This window comes from Rhinichthys klamathensis, unplaced genomic scaffold (genome assembly GCF_029890125.1).
Source record: "Rhinichthys klamathensis goyatoka isolate OS25496 unplaced genomic scaffold, OSU_Roscu_1.1 h1tg000186l_1, whole genome shotgun sequence".
NCBI classification, from domain to species: Eukaryota; Metazoa; Chordata; class Actinopteri; order Cypriniformes; family Leuciscidae; genus Rhinichthys; species Rhinichthys klamathensis.
The window spans coordinates 2,330,542-2,352,429 of NW_026606714.1; the positions used below are offsets into that span (position 1 = coordinate 2,330,542).

The 21,888-nt window shown below is 40.7% G+C and overlaps 2 protein-coding genes across 2 annotated transcripts in view; both read left to right on the forward strand.

Moving 5' to 3' along the window:
* Positions 1-14,821, forward strand: part of tdo2a (tryptophan 2,3-dioxygenase a) — a 263,007-nt gene extending 248,186 nt beyond the window's left edge. The window contains exon 13 of the transcript XR_008808053.1: positions 14,802-14,821. The gene's annotated coding sequence lies outside the window, so the exon portion shown is untranslated. The remainder of the gene's footprint in view (positions 1-14,801) is intronic.
* On the forward strand, positions 7,243-8,603 carry LOC130095172 (zinc finger BED domain-containing protein 4-like). The gene is made up of 3 exons (XM_056261867.1): positions 7,243-7,832; positions 7,941-8,055; positions 8,194-8,603. Exons 1-3 carry the CDS (start codon positions 7,389-7,391, stop codon positions 8,535-8,537), a joined length of 903 nt encoding a protein of 300 aa, XP_056117842.1. The 5' UTR covers positions 7,243-7,388; the 3' UTR covers positions 8,538-8,603.
* Positions 14,822-21,888: the final 7,067 nt, after the last annotated feature.

Sequence of the window (21,888 nt, forward strand, 5' to 3'; positions counted from 1 at the left end):
CTCAAAGTTTTGATAGGTGAGGGCCAATTTAGGAACCCAACATTGAACTGAGGGCCGCCAAAGTGGCGGGGGAGAACACGAAGAAAAAAAAACTGAAAAGAAAATCCCATTTGAAATTATTTTAATGACCAGGTTGCATCTCTACAGTTTACATTAGTTGCAATAAACACATTTTAATTCATAACTGAGGCTAAACCTGGCAAAACTTGTGAAAATTTTGGGGGGGAGAGAAAGAAACTTTTAAAATAGAAGCTTACCAAACAAGTCATCATCATCATTCATTTCTATCATTGCTTGTCAGTCGCGTTTCCATTATTGCAGATTTGAATATTATTATCTATCTTTTTTAACCCGTAACTGAAAAACGAAAAATGAACGGTTGTTGTCTTTTTAAAACGCAAAGTTGAACAAAATTTTAATTTGAACTGGCTTCACCAACTGCTGCGCAAAAGTTTAAATGACTTTTTGCCCCTTTATTAAACATTTTAAATATTCACAAATTAATATGGAAAACATGTCGATTTTACTGGTTTTCTAAGGCCAAATTAGAATTTATATTTTTCCCGCAGTGATGAATGAGAAGAGCCATATAGCCTGTACGTGTCTGATCTAGCCTGATTTATAGGTGAGTTATAGGCTAATGATAATAAATGCGTCTGAAAAAACAGCGAGGCATTTTAATTGTTTATTAATAAACTATTGTTTTCTAAGTGTCGGCTAAAAACATATCTCCATCTCCGCTGTTAAGCAGATGCGCTTTTAGAGAGAAATCCACCTTTCATACGGATTAGCCTACATAATCAGGTATTTGCTTTCGATTCGAGTTTGTTTGTTTAAAAGTGCACATTTTAAGCTTTAGCCTACATAGGCTATATTTTGTTTCAGTTCTCGCGCTCCAGTTCACGGAGATCATGAAAGCGCGTAGTAGCCTAGGCTACTGATTGTTTTATTTTATTTTACAAAAGCACGTTTTCTTGTTATGAGTTTACACAAATAAAAGTAGTTGCGAATAATGCATTATTATTTTCTGTATGACCAGAAATGATAGACTAGTTTAAGTTGTTTCCACTGTTGATAGGAAAATGCAAGTGTTCGCGCCCGTGAACATTTTGAAAGGTAATGGAAACGCGGCTATTAATAAGCTTGACATTGTTAAGATTATTATTAAGTCACATTGAATATTGATTACTTGGTCAACATACCGTTTTAAATTGCAATGGGATTTGTGGTGCTGGTTTCGGTTGGCCACGATTCCTATTCCTGTGTAGACAACCACTGTTCCTGGTGGCCTTAGGAGTGAGGTCAAGTGCGATCGGTCGGTCGGACCATGTAATTACCGCTTATGCCTATGGATGCCGCTAAACACCACTAAACGGAGATATTCATTTTTTCAAAGCAATAGTTTTAACAGTTTTACAGATGTTATCGCGGGCCGCCAGAAATGTTTCGGCGGGCCGCCATTGGCCCGCGGGCCGCACTTTGAGAACCTATGATATAGACATACCGTCTAAACGACACCACAATTGGGATCATCTTTATTGTTGACACCATTTTCCCAGATATAGTAAAATGGTGTTAACAATAAAGATGATCCCAATTGGGGGAAAGTCTTCCCTACTAAAACATGTGGTGTCGTTTAGACGGTATGTCTATATGATTCTAAAAGATAATGTTGAAGAATTGGACTTAACTCTTAATTTTCATAACGAAGATTTCAATTATGTGATTTTCTCCACAACGAACACAATGAAATGTTTTGGTTGTTGAGAAAACGGACATCTTGATAAACGGACATCTTGATAAAACCTCATTTTTGATAAAGGGTGGCACGTTAGATAACGTTACCCTTTTCGAGGGTGTAGAAAGAGGAAGCACCTGCGCAAAAATGCCACAAATATCAACACCAGTCTCCACCAGTTGATCCGCCAATTCAATTGTCTTAACAAAAACAACAACAGCACCATTCATCCGCGATGCTGACAAGATATTCTCGCAACCAATTAACGTACCTATAGCTAAACCACATTCTTCAACACCAAAAACTGAATCAATTTTAGAAATTTTTGTCTCGTTAGAAACCCGAGATTCTGCAAACCTGAAGTCGCCATGCTCCCAGTACAAACACTGGGAGCAGAGAGCCCAGCGAATTAACCACTTCACCAACACTCACGAGGTCAACAAAGTCACCCACCAAGCAAAACAAAACACATACACACACACACACACACACACACACACACACAAAAGATAGAAAAGAAGGAAAAATAAGAATCACTCGTACCTCACACGCTCAAACACTCCGCGCTCAACGCTCCTCACACTCACTCCGATTCCGCACATGCGCACACACACACACAGAGAGAGAGAGAGAGAGAGAGAGAGAGAGACTACTATCTGACTACTATTTATTTACAAAAAAATAAAAAAATATTAACTTTTCACATTAACAATTTTCCAGGAGAAGAGAAAAAAAAACTAAAACTAAAATAATAATCCTTTTCAAACACAAATACACTTAAATATACATTTCCAGGCAGCCATCATTATCAACTAGGGCTGGGTATCAAGTTCGATACTTTTTAGGTACCGACCTAATTGCCTCGATACTACCGAGTATCGAAACATGTCTTGTTTTTCGGTACCAAATTTTGATACCTAAGGAGTTAATCTAGTCAACGTCAGTGAAACAAAAAGGATGCAGCATGATTGGCTGTGGCGGAAAAACACTAGCGTTAGTTTACGCGTTTGCCCAGAGAGACGTGGCTCGTCGCACGTGAGGCTGTAGTGTGTGTGTGTGAGCGTCCCAACTAGAAAATATGTGGAAAAGATCAAAAGAGTACCTACCTATGTACCACACTCGATGCCAGAAGCACGCGATGCAATATTTTCGACAAGATAAATGCTGCCAAGACCGGCAACACGATAACTCTGATAAGGCACTGAAAAGCGCACAGAATACACTTGAAAGTAGAAAGTTTATCCATCTGAACAGAACAGAACAGAAACTCAGCATATAGGATAATTGACTCACAGACATGAAAAATAGGCCTATAGACGGTTAAAATATGTCTACTTTTAAACGAAGCAATTATAAATACATAGTTTATGTAATCCATATAGGCGCGCGTGCGTGTTCACTACTGCAGGAATGACGAGTCAACATCGCCATATTCATCTTTGCAGCCAACACACTCAGTAAACACTTGTTTATTAATAAAAAAATTAAATATCTCCTTGCTATTTTATCCCGACACATCCATAATCATTAGGCTACTTTCGCCAGTGCTTTGCGGCAAACTTTATGTGTGCTGAGTGTGAGGCATATATCCTGCACCCCAGTAGCCTATATTTAAAGGGACACTATGCAGCTTTTTTAGCTTAACTGAACAGCTTCAGAGTTATTGAAATGGTAATATAACTTCTTTCGGGTTGAATGGTGGGCGTCTCGACCCCCCCTGGTGCCTGTGAGCGAAAAAATCTCACTTGCAACTTCGGTGCGGCGGGCCGCGTCAGGAAGTATCGCGTGATATCAGCTCTCGCGATGTAACATATTCCTTTACGGCAACTGCACACATACACACAGGAACAAGTTATAGATGGATGGAGTTTGTCACACTATCGTCATGGCTGAGCCGGCATATAAGATGCAGAAAGCTAGGAAAGCATTGTCGGAGGAACAGAGAAAGAGGAAACGGCAGACTGACCGAGCGAGGAGTCGGACACGAGCATAGGCATAATTTGCTGGTGTGTTATGTCCCCATTGAAACTTCTCGCGGCACGGATGTAACGTTACCATTACAAACAAATAAAACATCTCCAGGTAACTCTAGTAGAGCATTCATTTCATTCGTTTATTAAATAAGAGGCGATCTGAAATGTGTTAGTTTTGAAATCAAGTGACCAAAGTGCTCGTTGCCTCTGCGATCAGTGGTGCAGATAAGTTACAGTGTTCTGTTGTGACGCGCGCCTGAATCCGTTGCGGGGACTGAGAGACTCTCTATATTTTGTAATGGTGAAATCGCAAAATCTAATGCACAAAAAACATGTCCCTGCTTGAAATACAACCACTAATAAACAATCGGTTTTGATGAGGAAAATAAACTATACTACTACTGATTAGAACCCAGAACCTCTGACACACTTGGCAAAAGTTCTGCCTCTGGACCATTAAAATTGTCGGATCTATGTATTTAATCACGTGAAAATTCTCACCACTAACAACATATATTATATCTCATTAAACGACAAATTAAACACAATGTACTATTGTATACTATGTAACAGGGCATGTCAAGCTCTGAGTGAGTGGTATTTACGACAGTAACATTAAATTCAAGTACTCCACAGTAACTCTAGGGGTCGCTGTTTGACAAAAACGGGATTTCTGCATAATGCCCCTTTAATTCAATTCACATTTATTTGTATAGCATTTTTCACAAAACATATCGTTTCAAAGCAGCTTTACAGAAAATTCATGTATCTAAATTTCAATTTAGAGTGATCTGTTATCAGAGGTGACTGAATGAAAATGAATTGAAATGCATTGTACACAGTTTCATTGTTAAACAATGCATTAAGTTAAGACAGAAACAATGAGCTCATTGAAGTAAAGAATACATGTTGTTAAATGATTTTTAAAACATTAAACATTTAGGAAACATTTAGCATTGGTGCTTTTTTACGGACTCAAAATATGAGTGTAAAAAAGTCAACAAACTGAAAAAAAAGAAAAAAGAATTAGGTAATGTAATATTGTTAAAACAGATTTCCTAAAATTGGTATCGAAAAAAGTATCGTTCAGGAACCGGTATCGAAGTCAAGGTATCGTATCGGTATCGAAAATTTTGTTACGATACCCAGCCCTATTATCAACATCACAAATGCATCGATTTATTCCCCATTTATATTTAAACACACACCACATCAGTTGATCCATCACCACTCAAAAGCTTTTTCCGTGACAACCATTTGGCCAGTTTTGCCTGCCCAAATAAAAAAATAATTAAAACATGAACTTCCCTTCCATTACTACTATATTTTGGTCCATAAATGAAAAATCAGGGTAAAAACTTCCCAGAGTATTACACCACTCTTCCAATCTATAAAAAAGTGGTTGAAGCCTTTCACATTCTAAAATCTAAAAACTGATCTCCACATAAAGGACAACCTCTCCCTGCCTGTGGGTCAAAGTGTGCTCTGTATCTGTTCGTATCTATAATCCCATGTACAATTCTCCACTGAAGATCTCCAGATCTCTTCTCAAGAGGTGGTTTGTACACAGACCGCCACCTTTAGGGGAAGCGCCCAGCCCAAACATCTCCTGCTACTTTGACTCTTTGACACTCTTTAGTGTTTTAAGGTGCCATATTTTAACACACAGAGTATACAAGTCTTTTTTTCCAGCATCTCGAAACAAAAACAGCTGTGGTGTCTTAAAAGATAGCAAGCAACCCTGCTTTTCTTGCCATGTCCCAGTCTCAGCAGAGACACTCATCTCTGGAAACACACATTTGTCCACCTCCTCTTCAAAAGTTTCTAGTGCCAGTCTATAGTCCTGTGGCAATCTGATTCAACACTTTCTGTGCCAATCTGATTGATCTTAGTCCCAATTTTAAAGCCATACTTTCAGCAGTTATCCATTCTTTTGTTTCCATTAAATGTCCAATATTTACAATTTTCCACATGGATTTTTTGAGGGTGTCTGATTTAGAAATGTCCAAATCTAATTCAAGATTAAAAGTAGCAGTTCTTCTTTCAGCCATAATGTCTGTGTCCCATTTCTACTACGTGAAAACTTAAAAAGTGTCCATGATCTTAAAATCGATCTATAAAAAGAGCTTAGTCCAGAAAGGTCCAGTTTATTAATTTCCATAAGGGACAGATGACGGTCTAGACCCATGTTTCCCGCTCTCCTATTTGGTTATGTCGTTCGGCCTTTCCAACTCCCCAGCGGTCTTCCAGGCACTTGTCAATGACGTATTGCGAGACATGGTCGATCAGTTCATATTAGGGATGGGAAGATTAACCGATATGTATCGATACGCGGTCATGCGCGTGCACGATGCGAGTGCATCGGTAGAGCAGCAGAGGATGAATTAAATTTTGGAAGCAAATCGAGATGCATCGGTTTTTGCGAGATGCATCGGTTTTTCCGAGATACAGCTTATCCTTTTAATACAGAATGTATTTCTTTATTTATTTAAGTGTTGTGAACTTGTTTTTGGCACATAATTTAATCGACCTACATAAAGTAGGCCTAAGCAACGGACTTTGCGGGTGTGTACACTATAACTCAATGTATCAGCTGCGCGGATGAAGCCAGTGATGCGCCCAAAGGTAGTTGTCGGGAAGCGCGAGGAGTAAGCAAAACAAACATGTCGGATGCCGAGATAATTTATCCTCCACTGAGTTTTAAATCTAAAGTTTGGAAACACTATGGATTTTACAAGAAAGACGGACGACTTGACAAGACAAATGCAATTTGTAAATTGTGCCGCGCATCTGTAAAATACACGGGCAGTACGACTAATCTGATATCTCACTTGAAGCGGCGCCACGGTGTTGTTGTGGAGGAAGCATCTGCCAGTGCCCCTGCATCCTGCTCTGATTCACCTGTAGCTACCAGCTCCAAAAGTGGTGAGAAAAGTATTGAAGGTTTTTTCCATGCACCGCTTGCTAACAATTCCGCGCGCTCCACGGCAATAACAGATGCTATTGCATTGTTCATCTGCAAAGATATTCAGCCCTATAGTGTCACGGAGAACGAAGGTTTTAAACACCTCCTCCATGTTTTGGAGCCTCGTTATAAGATACCAAACCGAAAGCTATTCTCCGATAAACAGATTCCTGCTCTGTACGACAAAGTCAGAAGAGAGATAGAGGAGTCTCTGCACAAAGCCCAAAGAGTTGCTTTAACAGTGGACGGTTGGACATCTTGCGCTACAGCATCATATGTAACGGTCACAGCACACTACATAGATGACGGGTGGATTCTCAAAAACCACGTTTTGCAGACCAGAGTGTTCAACGAGGCTCACACAGGGAATAATCTAGCCGTTTTACTTCAGGATGTTTGCCGCGAGTGGAAGATCGAAGAGAAGAGCCCCGCGTTAGTCACAGATAACGCCAGAAACATGATCCTGGCTGGTGCTGGTGCCAAAATGGACCCACACGTGAGATGCATCGCCCACACATTGAACTTGGCATCTCAAAAAGCCTTTAAGGTGGACAGTGTCTCTGTGCTGGTGGTGAAAGTTAGGAAGCTTGTCACCTTTTTCCACAAAAGCCCCAAGGCAACTGAAGTTCTGCGTGAAATACAGACCCAGTTACACCTGCCCAACCACAAGCTCATCCATGACGTTTCCACCAGATGGAACAGTACCCTCGACATGTTGGAGCGTTTCTGGGAGCAGCAGCCTGCTGTGCTGAACACCCTGCTATCCAGGAAGATAAAGAGGCGTGAGGCTATGGCCAGTTTGACAGAAGATGACATGACACTGATCCCAGAGATCATCAAATTAATGTCACCACTGAAAGTGGCAACCACACTCCTCAGTGAGGAAAAAAATCCCACCATCTCCATTATCTCTCCAGTCCAAGCCAAATTGCAGAGACAATTCCAACCAGATGAGAGTGATCTAGAGGTTATTTCCCATATGAAAGACAGATTCAGGCAGGACTTTGATGGCCGTTATACATATCTTGAAGGCACTCTCCACTGTGCCTCAGCACTTGACCCCCGTTTTAAAGACCTGGCTTTTCTGGATGACAGTGATGCCAAGGATATGGTATTCATGAAGATAACAACAGAGGTGGTACAGATGAATGGAGAGGTAAGAACATTTAAAGTAAGATTGTTATTGCAGTTTAGAACTAATAATATATGATTTGAATAATATGAATAATATATGCATTATTTTACATGTTTATGCATTTTTAAGGAAGAGGTCAGTGACACAGCAATGCCGAATGAAGACCAGGCAACAGGCACATTGGAAGAGGACCAGACAGCTGAAACAGAAGGCGACAAAAGCCCTTCCAACGAGGACAAGACAGGTTGGTTTAAATGGAGACAATGCCAAAAATGTACAGAAATATGTAGTGAAGATTCAATATAGTGAACTAATTTTCAGATTGTAAATTAAAGTAATATTTTTAGCACAACTGATGAGCCTCCTCTGCCCTCTTCTGTAGATGATGCCCCTCCAAAGAAAAAGACTGCCATGGACCAGATGTTTGGAGATTTCCTGAGTGCAAGACCACCAGCAAAGACCATCAGGGAGAAAGCTAAGGATGAAATCTTAAAATATAGAGAAAGGGACACTTTAGGTTTGGATGGGGATGTGTTGCAGTGGTGGAAACTGCAAGTAGATCTTCCACTACTATCAGCTTTAGCAAAGAGATATCTGTCCATCCCAGCAACAAGCGTACCAGCTGAAAGAGTTTTCAGCACAGCTGGAGATATAGTTACAGCTCAGCGTAGCTTGCTTCACCCTGATCATGTTGATCAGTTGATATTTCTGAAGAAAAACCTTTAACTGAAGGTGACTGACCGATGTGCACTATTCTAAAAAGCATTTTTTTTTATTTAGAATTTTATTTAATTTTTATTTAATTTTATTTTATTAGCCTGTTGTTTACAGTGACAGTGATGTTTCAAAGTAAAAGCAGCATAACACTGCTAGTTCACAACGTTAACTTTTGAATATTCAGTGGCAAAACATCTTTGTAAAACTTATTTTCATAGTTGAAAACTGAAATCACAATTCTTGTTGTGCAATGGTAAGCCTTCTTTCTGTTGAAAGAGTGCAAATATTTTTTTTTAGTATGCATTGCACTTATACCTTCTGTTTATCTTGGAAATACTTAAATAATATGTGCCATGTGTTCTAAAATGGCCCTCTACTGTAAACCGACACTCAGGCTCTGAGAGAAAAGCCAGTTTGTAAAAAAGTCTTGGTTTTACTTGGTTAATAAATAATCAAACTCATTCAATGGCACCGCATCCTCTTTCACATCACCACATAAACTTGATCTAATTAGCTAGTGCTGAAGTATCGCATCGTATCGTGATAAGACTGTAAATCGTATCGTATTGCATCGCAAAATGCTACACATGTATCGTTAATATATCGGATCGGATACTTTGTATCGAGATGCATATCGGATCGGCATTATACCTTAGATGCCCAACCCTAGTTCATATATGTCTACCTGGATGACATATTGATTTTTTTCATCGTCTCTCCAAGAACACGTGCAGCACGTCCGACAAGTGCTTAAGAGGTTGCTAGAGAATGAGCATTTTGTCAAGGCGGAGAAATGCGCTTTTCATGCACAGTCTGTTACTTTTCTAGGTTACATCATCTCGGTTGAGGGAATGCGCATGGATCCTGAAAAGGTTAAGGCTGTGGTGGATTGGCCAAGTCCAGATTCCCGTAAGGCCCTACTGAGGTTCCTGGGGTTCGCCAATTTCTACCGGCGTTTCATTCGCAATTTCAGCCAACTAGCCGCACCTCTGACCGCCTTGACCTCCACCAGAACGACATTCAGGTGGTCAGACGCAGCCGAGGCGGCGTTTGCTAAACTGAAGGGTTGCTTCGTTTCAGCCCCCATCCTGATAACCCCTGATCCATCACGTCAGTTCATGGTGGAGGTCAACGCGTCAGAGGTGGGGGTAGGTGCAGTGCTATCCCAGCGTTCTCCTTCAGACGATAAGATGCACCCTTGCGCGTTTTTGTCTCATCGTTTATCCCTTGCCGAACACAATTATGACATTGGCAACAGAGAGTTGTTGGCAGTCAAGTTAGCATTGGAGGAGTGGCGCCACTGGTTAGAAGGGTCGGGGGTACCTTTTATCGTCTGGACCGACCACAAGAACTTAGAATACATTCGGACTGCTAAAAGACTAAACTCCAGACAGGCTCGGTGGGCTCTTTTTTTCGGTCGTTTTGATTTTAATCTCTCGTACCGCCCAGGCTCCAAGAACATCAAACCCGATTCTTTATCGCGTATTTTTGACCGTTCCGAACGCCCGTCTACTCCCGAGTGCATTTTACCAGAGAACCTATTAATCTCTACACTCATATGGGAGATCGAGTCGAAGGTCAAGAAGGCCTTAGAAGGGGTAACGCCTCCGATCCGTTGTCCACCGAATCGTTTATTTGTGCCTGAGGGTTTACGGTCCAGCGTCATTCAGTGGGGTCATTGTTCCAATGTGGCTTGCCATCCTGGGGTCAATCGCACTAAGTTTTTAGTCAAGCAACGATTCTGGTGGCCTCTCATGGCTCGCGATGTTCACAGTTTTGTTTTGGCTTGCTCAGTTTGCGCCACGGGTAAGACTTCCAATCGGCCCCCAGATGGGTTACTTCAACCGCTGCCGGTGCCTTCAAGACCCTGGTCCCATATCGCTCTAGATTTCATCACCGCCCTCCCACCCTCCCAGGGTCACACGGTAGTTTTGACCGTGGTGGACCGATTCTCGAAGGCGGCCCATTTCATTCCCTTGCCCAAATTTCCCTCAGCCAAGGAGACATCGTTGATTGTCGTTAACCACGTCTTTCGGCTACATGGCCTCCCGACAGACGTGGTTTCTGACAGAGGGACCCCAATTTGTGTCCAAATTTTGGCGAGAGTTTTGTAAATTCCTGGGTGCGACTGTCAGTCTGTCCTCTGGGTTCCATCCCCAGAGCAATGGTCAAACTGAGCGAGCCAACCAGGATTTGGAGAGAACGTTGCGATGTTTAGTGTCCAAGAATCCTTCCTTCTGGAGTCAGCAACTGTCTATGGTGGAGTACGCCCACAATACATTGCCAGTGTCATCCACGGGCCTATCACCGTTTGAGTGTAGTGTAGGATACCAGCCACCTATTTTTCCTAGTCTGGAGTCCGAAGGTGCGGTCCCCTCTGCACACGCCTTCGTCCAGAGGTGTCGCCGCACTTGGACTAGAGCCCGTGAGACTCTACTCCAAGTGGGGGCGCGCACCAAGGCCCAAGCCGATCGGCACCAGCGTAGGCCTCCCGTATAATTTTGTTGGTTCCAAAGTGTGGCTTTCTACCAAGGACATTCCTCTCCGCTCCGTTTCAAATAAGCTTGCGCCTAAATTCATTGGCCCGTTCTCTGTCACTAAAATCATTAGTCCGGTGACAGTCCGCCTCAATCTTCCTCCAGTGATTCACCCCGTCTTTCATGTATCCAAAATTAAGCCTGTTTTCTTTGCTCGCATTAATCCGCCAGTCCCGGTTCCCCCCCCGCCGCGACTCGTAGACGGGGAACCTACTTATTCGGTCAATCGTGTTCTGGACTCGAGACGGAGGGGACGCGGATTTCAGTACTTGGTGGACTGGGAAGGTTACGGTCCGGAGGAGAGAAGTTGGGTACCAGCTAGAGACATCTTGGATCACTCCCTTATCGATGATTACAATCGGCAGGTAAGGGAGTCTGGGAATGCCAGGAGGCGTTCCTAGGGAGGGGGGTACTGTCACGGTTCATAAATCCTATGTCTCCTTTTTGTCTCGTGTTTCTGTTGTTGTGTGTGTGTGTGTGTACTGATTGGGTACTGACTCATTAACATCATCAGCGATCACTCATCACTCCCGTCAACAGCTGCAGCTCATCTCATCATGTGTATATATACTCATCACTTTCTCATCTACTTTGTCAGATCTTTGTTTGTGGTTTCCCAGTGTTGTGTTCCAGTCTACGTCTCGAGTCTTGTACCTTCCTTGTTCCTGTTCATGTTCCTGTGGATTTCGTTTGGATTATTTCTCGTCACTGGATTCTCTCACCGCACCGCTGCACGGTCTTCACCAGTTTCATCTGACCATCGGGGTCCCTGCGCCACTAACCTGTCATCTCTGGACTTACCACCATCTACTTCATTTATAATAAACTGTTTCACTTGCATCTTGCTTCCTGTGCTTATTACCCTGACACCTTCAGACCCATTAGCTCTTTCCTCAACTTACACAAAAAAGGTTCAATTACAATACTGTACAGTTGACCTGAGAGAGGACAGCCCTGTCTGATACCTCTTTTTACACTTATAGGGATACTCAATCCACCAGCCATTTTAATCATAAATTTTGCCTCAGTATATAAGAGTTTAATTTTTGAAATAAAAGTATCCCCAAAACCAAAAGCCTTCAAAGTGTCAAAAAGAAAAACATTGTTATCTAAAGATAACAAACCCAAATTAACATCATTACAATGAGTAAAATAAAAGACATTCTTTCTATTCTTTACAATAAGATTGATCCTTATGCACAATTTCTTGTAACACAAAGTTCAGTCTATTGGCCAAACATTTAGAAAGTATCTTATATTCAGTGCATAAAATCGCTACTGGCCTCCAGTTCTTTAAAAGTGTCAAATCACCCTTTTTTGGGAGCAATGATAAAACAGCACGTTGACAACTTGTTGGAAGAATTCCATCAAGAAAGCATTTTTGAAGAATTTTAAAATAGTCCTCACCAATAGTGGCCCAAAAGAACTTATAGAATTCACCAGGAAGTCCATCGAGACCCATTACGGCCGAGGTAACTTAATCGAAAGTAAGCTCAGTCTCTAAAGAAGCCTTATGTTCTTCAGTTAGAACAGGAAGATCCTTAAGCAGCTCATTCCTACAGTGTTCATCTGAGCTTTCAGCAGAGAACAAACTTGCATAAAAAGCCACAGCAAGCCTACGCATCTCCAGCGGATCTGAGGTGACATGTCTTTTATCATCCTTCAACGAGTACATCTGTTTTTGTTGGCCCTTATTATGCTCCAGATTAAAGAAGTAGGTAGTAGGAGCATTACAGTCAGAAAGTGGCTTCTTATGAGAGCTCCTTTAACTCTTTCATTTAAAATTGAGTTTAGTTGATTTTTTTTAGATTATCAGCCATTTTTTTTCAATGTCACAAATCTCTCTTTCCAGCCACTCCAAAAGTTTTTTTTTATTGAAAAGAGGAATGAAATGCATATTTTTGGCAAAAATCTCTTATATGCACTTTACCAACTTCCCACCACTGTATAATACTTTCAAAAAAACTCTTTTCTGTTTTCCAGGTCTCCCAAAACAATTAAAAAGTTTCACAAAATTGCTTATCTTCTAAAAGTTTTGTATTAAACAACTTTTGTGTGTGTTTTTTTGCCAAAGCAACTGCAACAGTAATGCATTAATGATCAGAAATAGTAGGCGCCAAGGTTTTTTTGAAAAAATGCTGGATTTTGACATCAAAATGTCAAAAGCTTGTGGCTTGAAAGGGCTTAAAGATAGAGATCTACTGTAAATTAGAAAAATGTTGGGGATGACTGAAAGTTTATGTGGGGTGTAAATATACTCATCTAATTTGCATATTATGACGTCATCAGGGGCGGCCCTCTTGAATTTCATAATATTCAGGAAATAGTAGATATTGAACTGATGTTTGAACTTATTTGCATGTTTTATTTTTTATTTTATTTTTTTTATCCTCATTCCAAATGATGAGAAAAGAGGAAACCAACAATAACAGGATAAAGTACTAAATTGTTATTATACTAGTAGTAAAACGCATGTGAACAGTAGCCTAATTTTTGATCAGTTCATCAGTAATATTCAGGAAATAGTAGATATTGAATGGATGTTGGAATTTATTTACATGCTTTTTTCTCTTTTTTTTTTTTGATCCTCATTCCAAATGATCGGAAAAGAGGAAACCATCAATAAAATAGGAAAAAGTACTAAATTATTTAATACTTTAGTAGTAAAACACTTGTGAACAGTAGCCTAATTTTTGATCAGTTCATCAGTAATATTCAGGAAAAGACCACGTCCACCCCTGCCACCCCCCGTTGGGCAAATGGTCAAAATGATCTGTTTGTGCTTCGTGAACACTCGCGCCTTGCGCGGCGGCTCAATTGCACGGCAAAGATGTATCGGGAAAAGCGCGCGCGGCACCATTGCGCGTAAAAGGTGTACCGAGAGAAGCGAGCGGGGCACCATTGCGCGTCAAAGATGTACCGGGAGAAGCGCGCGCGGCAAAGTTGTACCGGGAGAAGCGCGCGCGGCACCATTGCGCGGCAAAGATGTACCGGGAGAAGCGCGATCGTCATTTACAAAAGGCAAATATTCCCCTTTAGAGTCAGAATCGGCGAATAACATTTGCAACACATCCTCACGGTAGGCTACAAGTTTTTTTTAGCCATTTGACGATTTTCTCTCACAAATCTCACAATTTACTCAGACGCTCTGAACTGAACTGCTTCCGCATCAATGACACGATCGCTCTCTTGCTCTGCTGTTTCCTCCAACACTTTGAATAGGAACAGGACGTCATTTTGATCTTGAATAGAAGTATTACATGTCTGCCATCTAGGGAATACAAATTAGATATTACACCATATTAGGATCTACAGCCTGTTTTATTAAGTATGACGTCTTGTCGCAATTTTGCGACTTTGGCGCTTAAAGGGTTAGGAATAATATTTGCATTCACAACTCGATTTCTCATATATATATATATATATATATATTTTTTTTTTTCTCATAAAAACGATCCAAACGAGCCACAGAAACATTTTCATTACAAACTTTCACCCATGTATATTGCTTTGTAAGGGGATTATGTTCTCTCCACACATCTGATAAACAGCTTTTTTACAACACCAGCTAAACAGGGGGCTGACATTGCATGAGACTCCTCCCCATTTCTATATAGTGTAAAATCAATAGTACAGTTCCAGTCTCCTCCAACAACAATAAAACCATCATCTTTTTCTTCCTTTGTTATATTTTCTAACCTGGTGAAAAATGTTAATCGTTCCGCTCCAACATTAGGAGCATAGATGTTCACAAACAAAAAAATTTAAATTAAAAATTTCAGTGTAGCAATGTTCAGGGAAGAAGGAGGCGGGAACCGGCGGACAATCAAAATAAAACTTTATTTAAATGAAATAAACACAATACCTGCCAGCAGTCCCTCACGGACGACTGCTGGCTACCAAAATAAAATAAAACACAAACAAAAGCAGGCCTGTTCCTCTCTCGCTCATCCACTCCGTCGCTCCCCCTTTATGCTTCCGCTCCTCCGTGAGAGATGCGAGACCGGTGTGCTTCACAGGTGCTGCTCATCGCACCACCGGCCTCGCGCGACGTTCTCTCACGTCCCTCGGCCGTCCTGCTCACCACATTCAGCCTTTACTATTTAACACCTTCCTGGCTCCACTTAATTTTTTGATAGAATTTTGGCTTTAACAGAAGGGGGAAAAAGGACAGCTACACCAGCACTTAAATTAGTCCCATGACTCAAAACATTGTCAGGATACACACTCGGAAACCAGATAAGTGAATGCAAACACAGTGTTTATTTACAAGAATAACGTGCGAGGAGCGTTTTCTGGTGAAAACGTGGCGAAGAAGGTGATGAACATACGGCGCGAGGAAGATGAGCAGGTAAGGATCTAGGTAAGCAGGCAGGTCAGAAAGGAACCGAATTTCCGTGAACACCCAGATGAACATCCGTGAGATCCTTTAGCGCATCTGGAAAAGGTTTTGACAAAGACACAAGAATTACAATATTCAGATAAGGATACTTCTTTAGAAAACCTGGAACTGGTTATGAAAACAAGAAGACAGGCATGTAAGTAGTCTTTCCTATTCGTGGCTTGACGCTGGAGTGCTGTTGTAAGATGGAATTTATAGTGCTGGATAATGAATGTGCTGATTTGGAACAGGTGTTTGATATCAATACTCAGGTGAGGGTGAACGCTGAGTGGTGGATGGAACCGAGCTTAAATGGTCCCTGACAAACATAGTCTCCTTTCCACCATAATCCCCAATCAACTTCATTGCTATGAGTAGAGCCGGGACGATTGAAACGCGGGACGGATAAAACATTGAGATTTCCTTGAAAACCACTCACGTTATGTACGTCAAATTTCGTCAGCACGTACAGCACGCAATGCATTTCAGACCCGCGAAAACATTTCTTCTTTACGTCTTGCCGTTTTAAAGTTAGAGCCGGAAAGCTGTTTTTGAGTGTGGTTAGTGAATTCTTTCGTGAGGTACTTTTTTTTTTGACTGACAAGTTGTATTTATTGTTTCATGTGCCATTGTAATGATAATACAGCAGGCGTATTAGTACTGCATCACACCCTTAAGTGTATAATATCAGAGTTTTTTAGTTTACGGACAAAACAGGTTTAAATGGCAGGAGGCGCTGTCGGGACGGTTGAAACAGCGACTCGTGCTAGTTAAACCTGGTCATAGGAAAACACTCAATATGACTCAAGGAATAAGTGTAAGAATTAATTGTTAACGGATTGGTCTGTCTTCTTCAAAATAGCCTATTAGAAAGATTACGAACAATGCACAAAGGCTTATCGCCTATTGTTTATTGGGATACAGAACCAAAATGTTAATATGAACCTTAAAATGAAAATAAATTACAAAATATGTTTGTAACAATATGTACATAAGTTACTTATCAGGTATTGTTCATAAAAACAATAATTAGATGAATAGTTACCGTTTAAACTGTTATGTTTCATCCGTCCCACCCCTGTGTTTCAATCACCCCGCTCTGGAGGGACGATTGAAACAAAGCATAACTCCCGTTCAAAGTCAATTTTTACTTAAATCATTCTATATTTCTACCGAATAACACATGATACTAAGAGAACACATATGTGAGTTGTTGATCACACACACAAAAAAAAATCTATCTGTAACCTTATCTTAGAAAACGACGTTTATCTGAAAAGGGTTTCAACCGTCCCGGCTCTCCCCTACTATGGGTCTCTTGTAGGATAGTAATACATAAATCCTTTAACTTAATAATTTCTGATAATATCACATTCTTCCTCCCATCTCTCATCCCATTGATATTAAGGGATCCCACCCGCAAAAACTCCATGAAAGAGAGCTTGAGGAGAAAAAATCAGAAAAGAGAAGCAAAGTTAAAAGCCATCATAAAAGGTTTGTTGTTCCTCTCGTTATTCTTTCTCTTCCTATTGTCTTATTGCAGTTAAATATTTCTTAAGACGGAGCCTCTTTTGTTGTAAGATTTCTTCATAACTACTCGTTTTTTTTGCGTTCATCACAGAATTAACAAACTTTTCAAAGTCAGGGAAATAATCATCAACTTCAACCCCAGATTTTCCTTTGGTCTTATCTAGGAAAGCATTAATCTCTTCAACAGTGTATAGATCATTATCAGCCTCTCCATGTGACCATTGCTCACCCTCTTTCATACCATCATCAGTAAACTGTGAACACTCATCTACATCATCAGCAATGTTCTCCTCTGAGCCTCCTGCCTGAGCTCCATCATCATTCATCTCGTCTAAAACTCCTTTTCTCCCATCATTAATCTCAATAATATCAGAAGTAACAGCATTCTGCGAGCCAATCTGTAAAATAGCGTCAGTATCATTCAAACCTTCAGCATTGACACTCACCTCCTCTTCTCTTTTCACCTCCTTTGTGACTCCATCTTGTTCCACACTCCTCTGCTCTGCTACAGCATTATGATGTTCAACAGTAACTCCAGTTTCAGCTCTAGATGTGGATGGCCTTTACTCATCTCTATGTGGACACGTGAAAGGTTTATGGCCCAAATCACCAAACTCAAAAGACTTAAAACTCTCAGTACTCGCATAGGCTACACCATAAACAAGTTTTTTCCGTGATTCACACTGAAGGAAACTTCAAGAGTACGCGTGGGTGAAGTAAGAAACATCTGACGTCTAAAAGAGAGTACATGTTTGAATGCCGCATTTTTACATCCGAGGGGAATCATTTTTACGGGGCTCGCAATCTTCCCAACCTCTGCAACTCTTTCGTAATCGCGTCATTCGATACGAACGGAGGCGCATTTGAACAGCAACAAACGTAAACCGCTCACAGTCAACTGATTTACCAGCGGTTCAGATTTCAAAAATACCACAATCGATTCATACGTGATAACTACGAGCAGATTACTGTCACTCCAGGCTCCGGAACACTGCAACCATGCCGGAGTGACAGAGCTGACCCGGCAACAGACCGGCGTCTGTCGCATGCGGTTTGAAAACCGCCACTTTTCCTTCTCTGTCATCTGCCTAAAATTAGAAATGAACTGCCGAGGGGAAAAACCTACACAAACGAAAAGAAAATAGATAAAGCACAAAAAAGAAAACGCACTCACTCCCAACAAACACTCAAGCTCCTCACATCCTCACACACTCCCAGCATGCACGAGAGAGAGAGAGAGAGAGAGAGAGAGAGAGAGAGAGAGAGAGAGAGAGAGAGAGAGAGAGAGAGCAATAGTGTGTTTTTCGGAATGATAGAAGATTCAAATGAAATCACTTTTATTTAATCACAGATGTATAGGCCTAGTGGCCATTTCAATTTCCTATGGATACTACGTTGATCCACAAATTGTTCAAAGAATACACTTCTGTAATATACAGAATTCTGTTTTATAGCGTGTTTATAAATGTGTGACAAAATATCTGAATATCAGCTGGATAAGGGAATACTGATGGTGGAGAGTGCCTAGATTAATTCTACCCTAAATTTGACTAAAAAATAAAGATAAATAGAGTCATACAAATAATGTTGTTCAATTATATTTTTTTTTTCAACAATACAAACCCAGAGTTTGCCCTCTCCTTTTCCAAATTCTAACAACATTCCAGATTGCCCTCCTGACGATGGACCCAATTTGTAGTAAATTAGAAATTGCTAACACAAGTGCTGTAATCATGTATTAAGTGAAAACCTGACTTAAGCATTTCTGTTGATTAAACAGTCATGACATCTTATGAAAACTAATTTGCAAATCTAGCTGCATGTCTTATGTCCTATTAGAATCATAAACCAAATATTTCTGTGTGATGCCCACCTGTTAACGCTGATGTGCCAGGAATGCTTGATGTGCGGTGTATTGTTTTGTTAATTACAAATACAATCACCTCTCAGGCCTGGCAAGGAGAGAGAGAGCACAAACACAAAGAGAATTCTCATTAGTCAAAAGCATCTGGATTTCCTCACGGTATGGATACAGAGAAGACACAGGGGGGGAAAGGAAAGGTGAAAAAGAAAGTTTGAAGGTAAATCAGAACTATAATGTTTATTTCTGCATGCAATTTGCAACTTAAATCACAAGGGGTCCCCCAAAATAATGACACATTGAAATTTAGTCAGTGGTTCACATTAGTGTTTGTGCAACACACTTTTGGTACTGAGTGTACCTGTAGACTTCTGCTCATGCCCTACTCAAAAAAAAGAAAGAAAAATCATTCAACTTTAAGCGACTGAGAGGAGCAGCAACGTTTTGAATCTGCACAGAGGAGATAGCTTTGACTGTCGATGACGACACGCACACCCCATACTGTACGCCACGACTCAGAGCATTCATTCCCGTTCTTTATCTGACAGTGGCTGCCTTGTCTCCCTGCTCTCCTTGAGGTTAAGACCCAAGGATGTGTCTGCAAGAGGAGGAAACAAAGATAAAACAAGTGAACAATGTGGTTGCCATTCCTATAAAGAAACCGAAGAAGCCTCACGAGTCCCGTGCCTTAAAGACATATGCCAGGCAGCCATTGTTCTCCCACGTTCCACTACCAACTACAGTTGGTGGCCTATGCGACATGGGTCCCCGTTTTTTGAAACCACAGACATGTGGCAGAAATGAAAAAGGGTGCATTTAAAAAGCAATGGAGGGATTCAAACTTAAGCGTCAGACGGGGAGATGGAGAGTGAAAAGGAGCGAGAGAGAGAGATATACTGAATGAAAAAGAGTGAGATGTTGCTATTGAAAAAAAACCCCCGTGGTTTTGGATGTATTCGGGAAGTGAGCACAAAAGCCAAGATTTTTTTTCAAGACCGATTGTCTCACAGGTCTAGTGGTTGGCCTAATCATTGTGTTGCGAGTGGTTTGTTCTTTAGAATTAGTTTAGTAAACTCTAAACGACTATGCTAAGCCGAGCACAGTCTCTCACAAATACTGCACACAAACTGTAAAAAGCAGTGTCAAATAAACACTTAAAGAGTATATTTTAACACTACCTGGGCGCATATATGGTCCCACTCTATCAAGAGTAAAAAGTACTGTTTGTAGTGTTGAATTTACTATATTTGTTAATATAGCACCTTCCAGTGCAGAAAAATTACACTGAGTGTAGAGTGTTACACTTACTGTTGGTGGTATGCAAGTTTTACCCTATGGGGCAATTAACACCATTGGTGTTGTTTTAATTCTTTTGGATTACACTGTTATTAATAAAGTATTCTTTTCAGTGAAAACATTTTTACACTATTCATTTTATGTTCAAACATAACATCATGAGTCTTCAGACAGATGTATAATTCCAAAGTATTTTAACAAATGGCCAACGCTATACTTTAAAACACATGCCAGATGTATAAAGATCAATTAGTCAGTCACATTCAAGAAGTGTTGCACAGAAGAAATAAAATAGTTAATAAAACACATAAAATCATAAAATTTGCCTAGACATGAACAAATACAAGATTTGAACAAGATTGCAGCAAGGAACTTGTCAACAAAGAGTACACATGAATGCTGTTCCTAGAGGTAGTCAGTGACATCAAATTCCATTGATCCAGTGTTTTTAGCATCTTAAAGCAGTTCAGTTCAGTGTAGCGTCTGGACCAATCAGACACACACAAATTATTCATTATATTTAATGAATAATTCAACAAACTCACTCTTCCAACAAAGTTCTATGAAACTTCCCCCACAAATGAAGCCAACACTGGCAGAACCCATTGTCCTGTTACATGACACCTCAAGACTGATAACAGTTTTAAGACCCAAAAGAATGTGCAGGGAATTGTCTCCTAATTCTTGCTGAGAAGAAGAAATGAACCCTTTGTAAGGATTCAGGGCGGATCTAATCCGTGGGGAATTTGCATATCATAATTAATAATTGGTAATTAATAATTATTCATACATGTTTGGATTAGATCAGTCTTACATGTTAATAAATCTCCCGATAAGGGAGGGTCTGTCATTTTACCTGCATGCATGTGACTCCTTGAAATTAACCACAAGTTGATTGCAATTAATTACACGGACCACGTTTCACAAAACAGGTAAAATGAATTAGCTCAATTGTCAGGATAATATTTGTGGGATCCACAATATCATCTTACTTTATAGGATTTCAGGAAACGCAATTCTCTGGCCAGAAGAATTGGGTTTCCCGCCCTATAAACACAACACATACTCTTTAAGGTAATTTTAATTTTAGTAAGCATGTAGCATAAGACCTTTTGCACTTAAGGGACTTGAAATTGAGCAAAGAGACAGCACATCAATCAAATGAATATATAATTAATTTAATAGAGGCATGACTACTTATGTATTTACTACGGTTACACGGGATATATGTATTTACAAACACATAGACATCAATGAACAATACAATAAGACATCAATGAACGAGAAATGCGTAAAGTTTGGACAATGGATAACTTACACGCGTGAGCGAGTAAGAGAGAGAGGAAAGGGGATGGGGAGAGAGAGAACAGAGAAAATTGGGAGAATTTCATTGGCAGGAAGACATTCACCTCTCCGATTACAACACGAAACATCATCTTAAAACTTCTTAGAAGCTCTATAAAGAGATATACTTGCGCAAGTTTCTTGGTCTCTCTGTATCGCGGCAATCCTGCACGGCCTTGTCTGGCCGCGTGCGTGAGAGGATTCCTTTGTGTGTGAGGAAGCATCACGTGGGCTGCTTGGCGCGCGTGTTGAACGGAGGTTCACAGTCTTTGGGGTAACATTACCAAAGGAAAATAGTTCGGCTGAGTTCGTTTCACTTCGTAGAACGGGGGGAATCACGAGGAGTTAATGTTCCATCTGTGCATGGCTGGCGAAGAAGCGCGTGCTTCGCTCGGTCCGGCGCGTCACGCG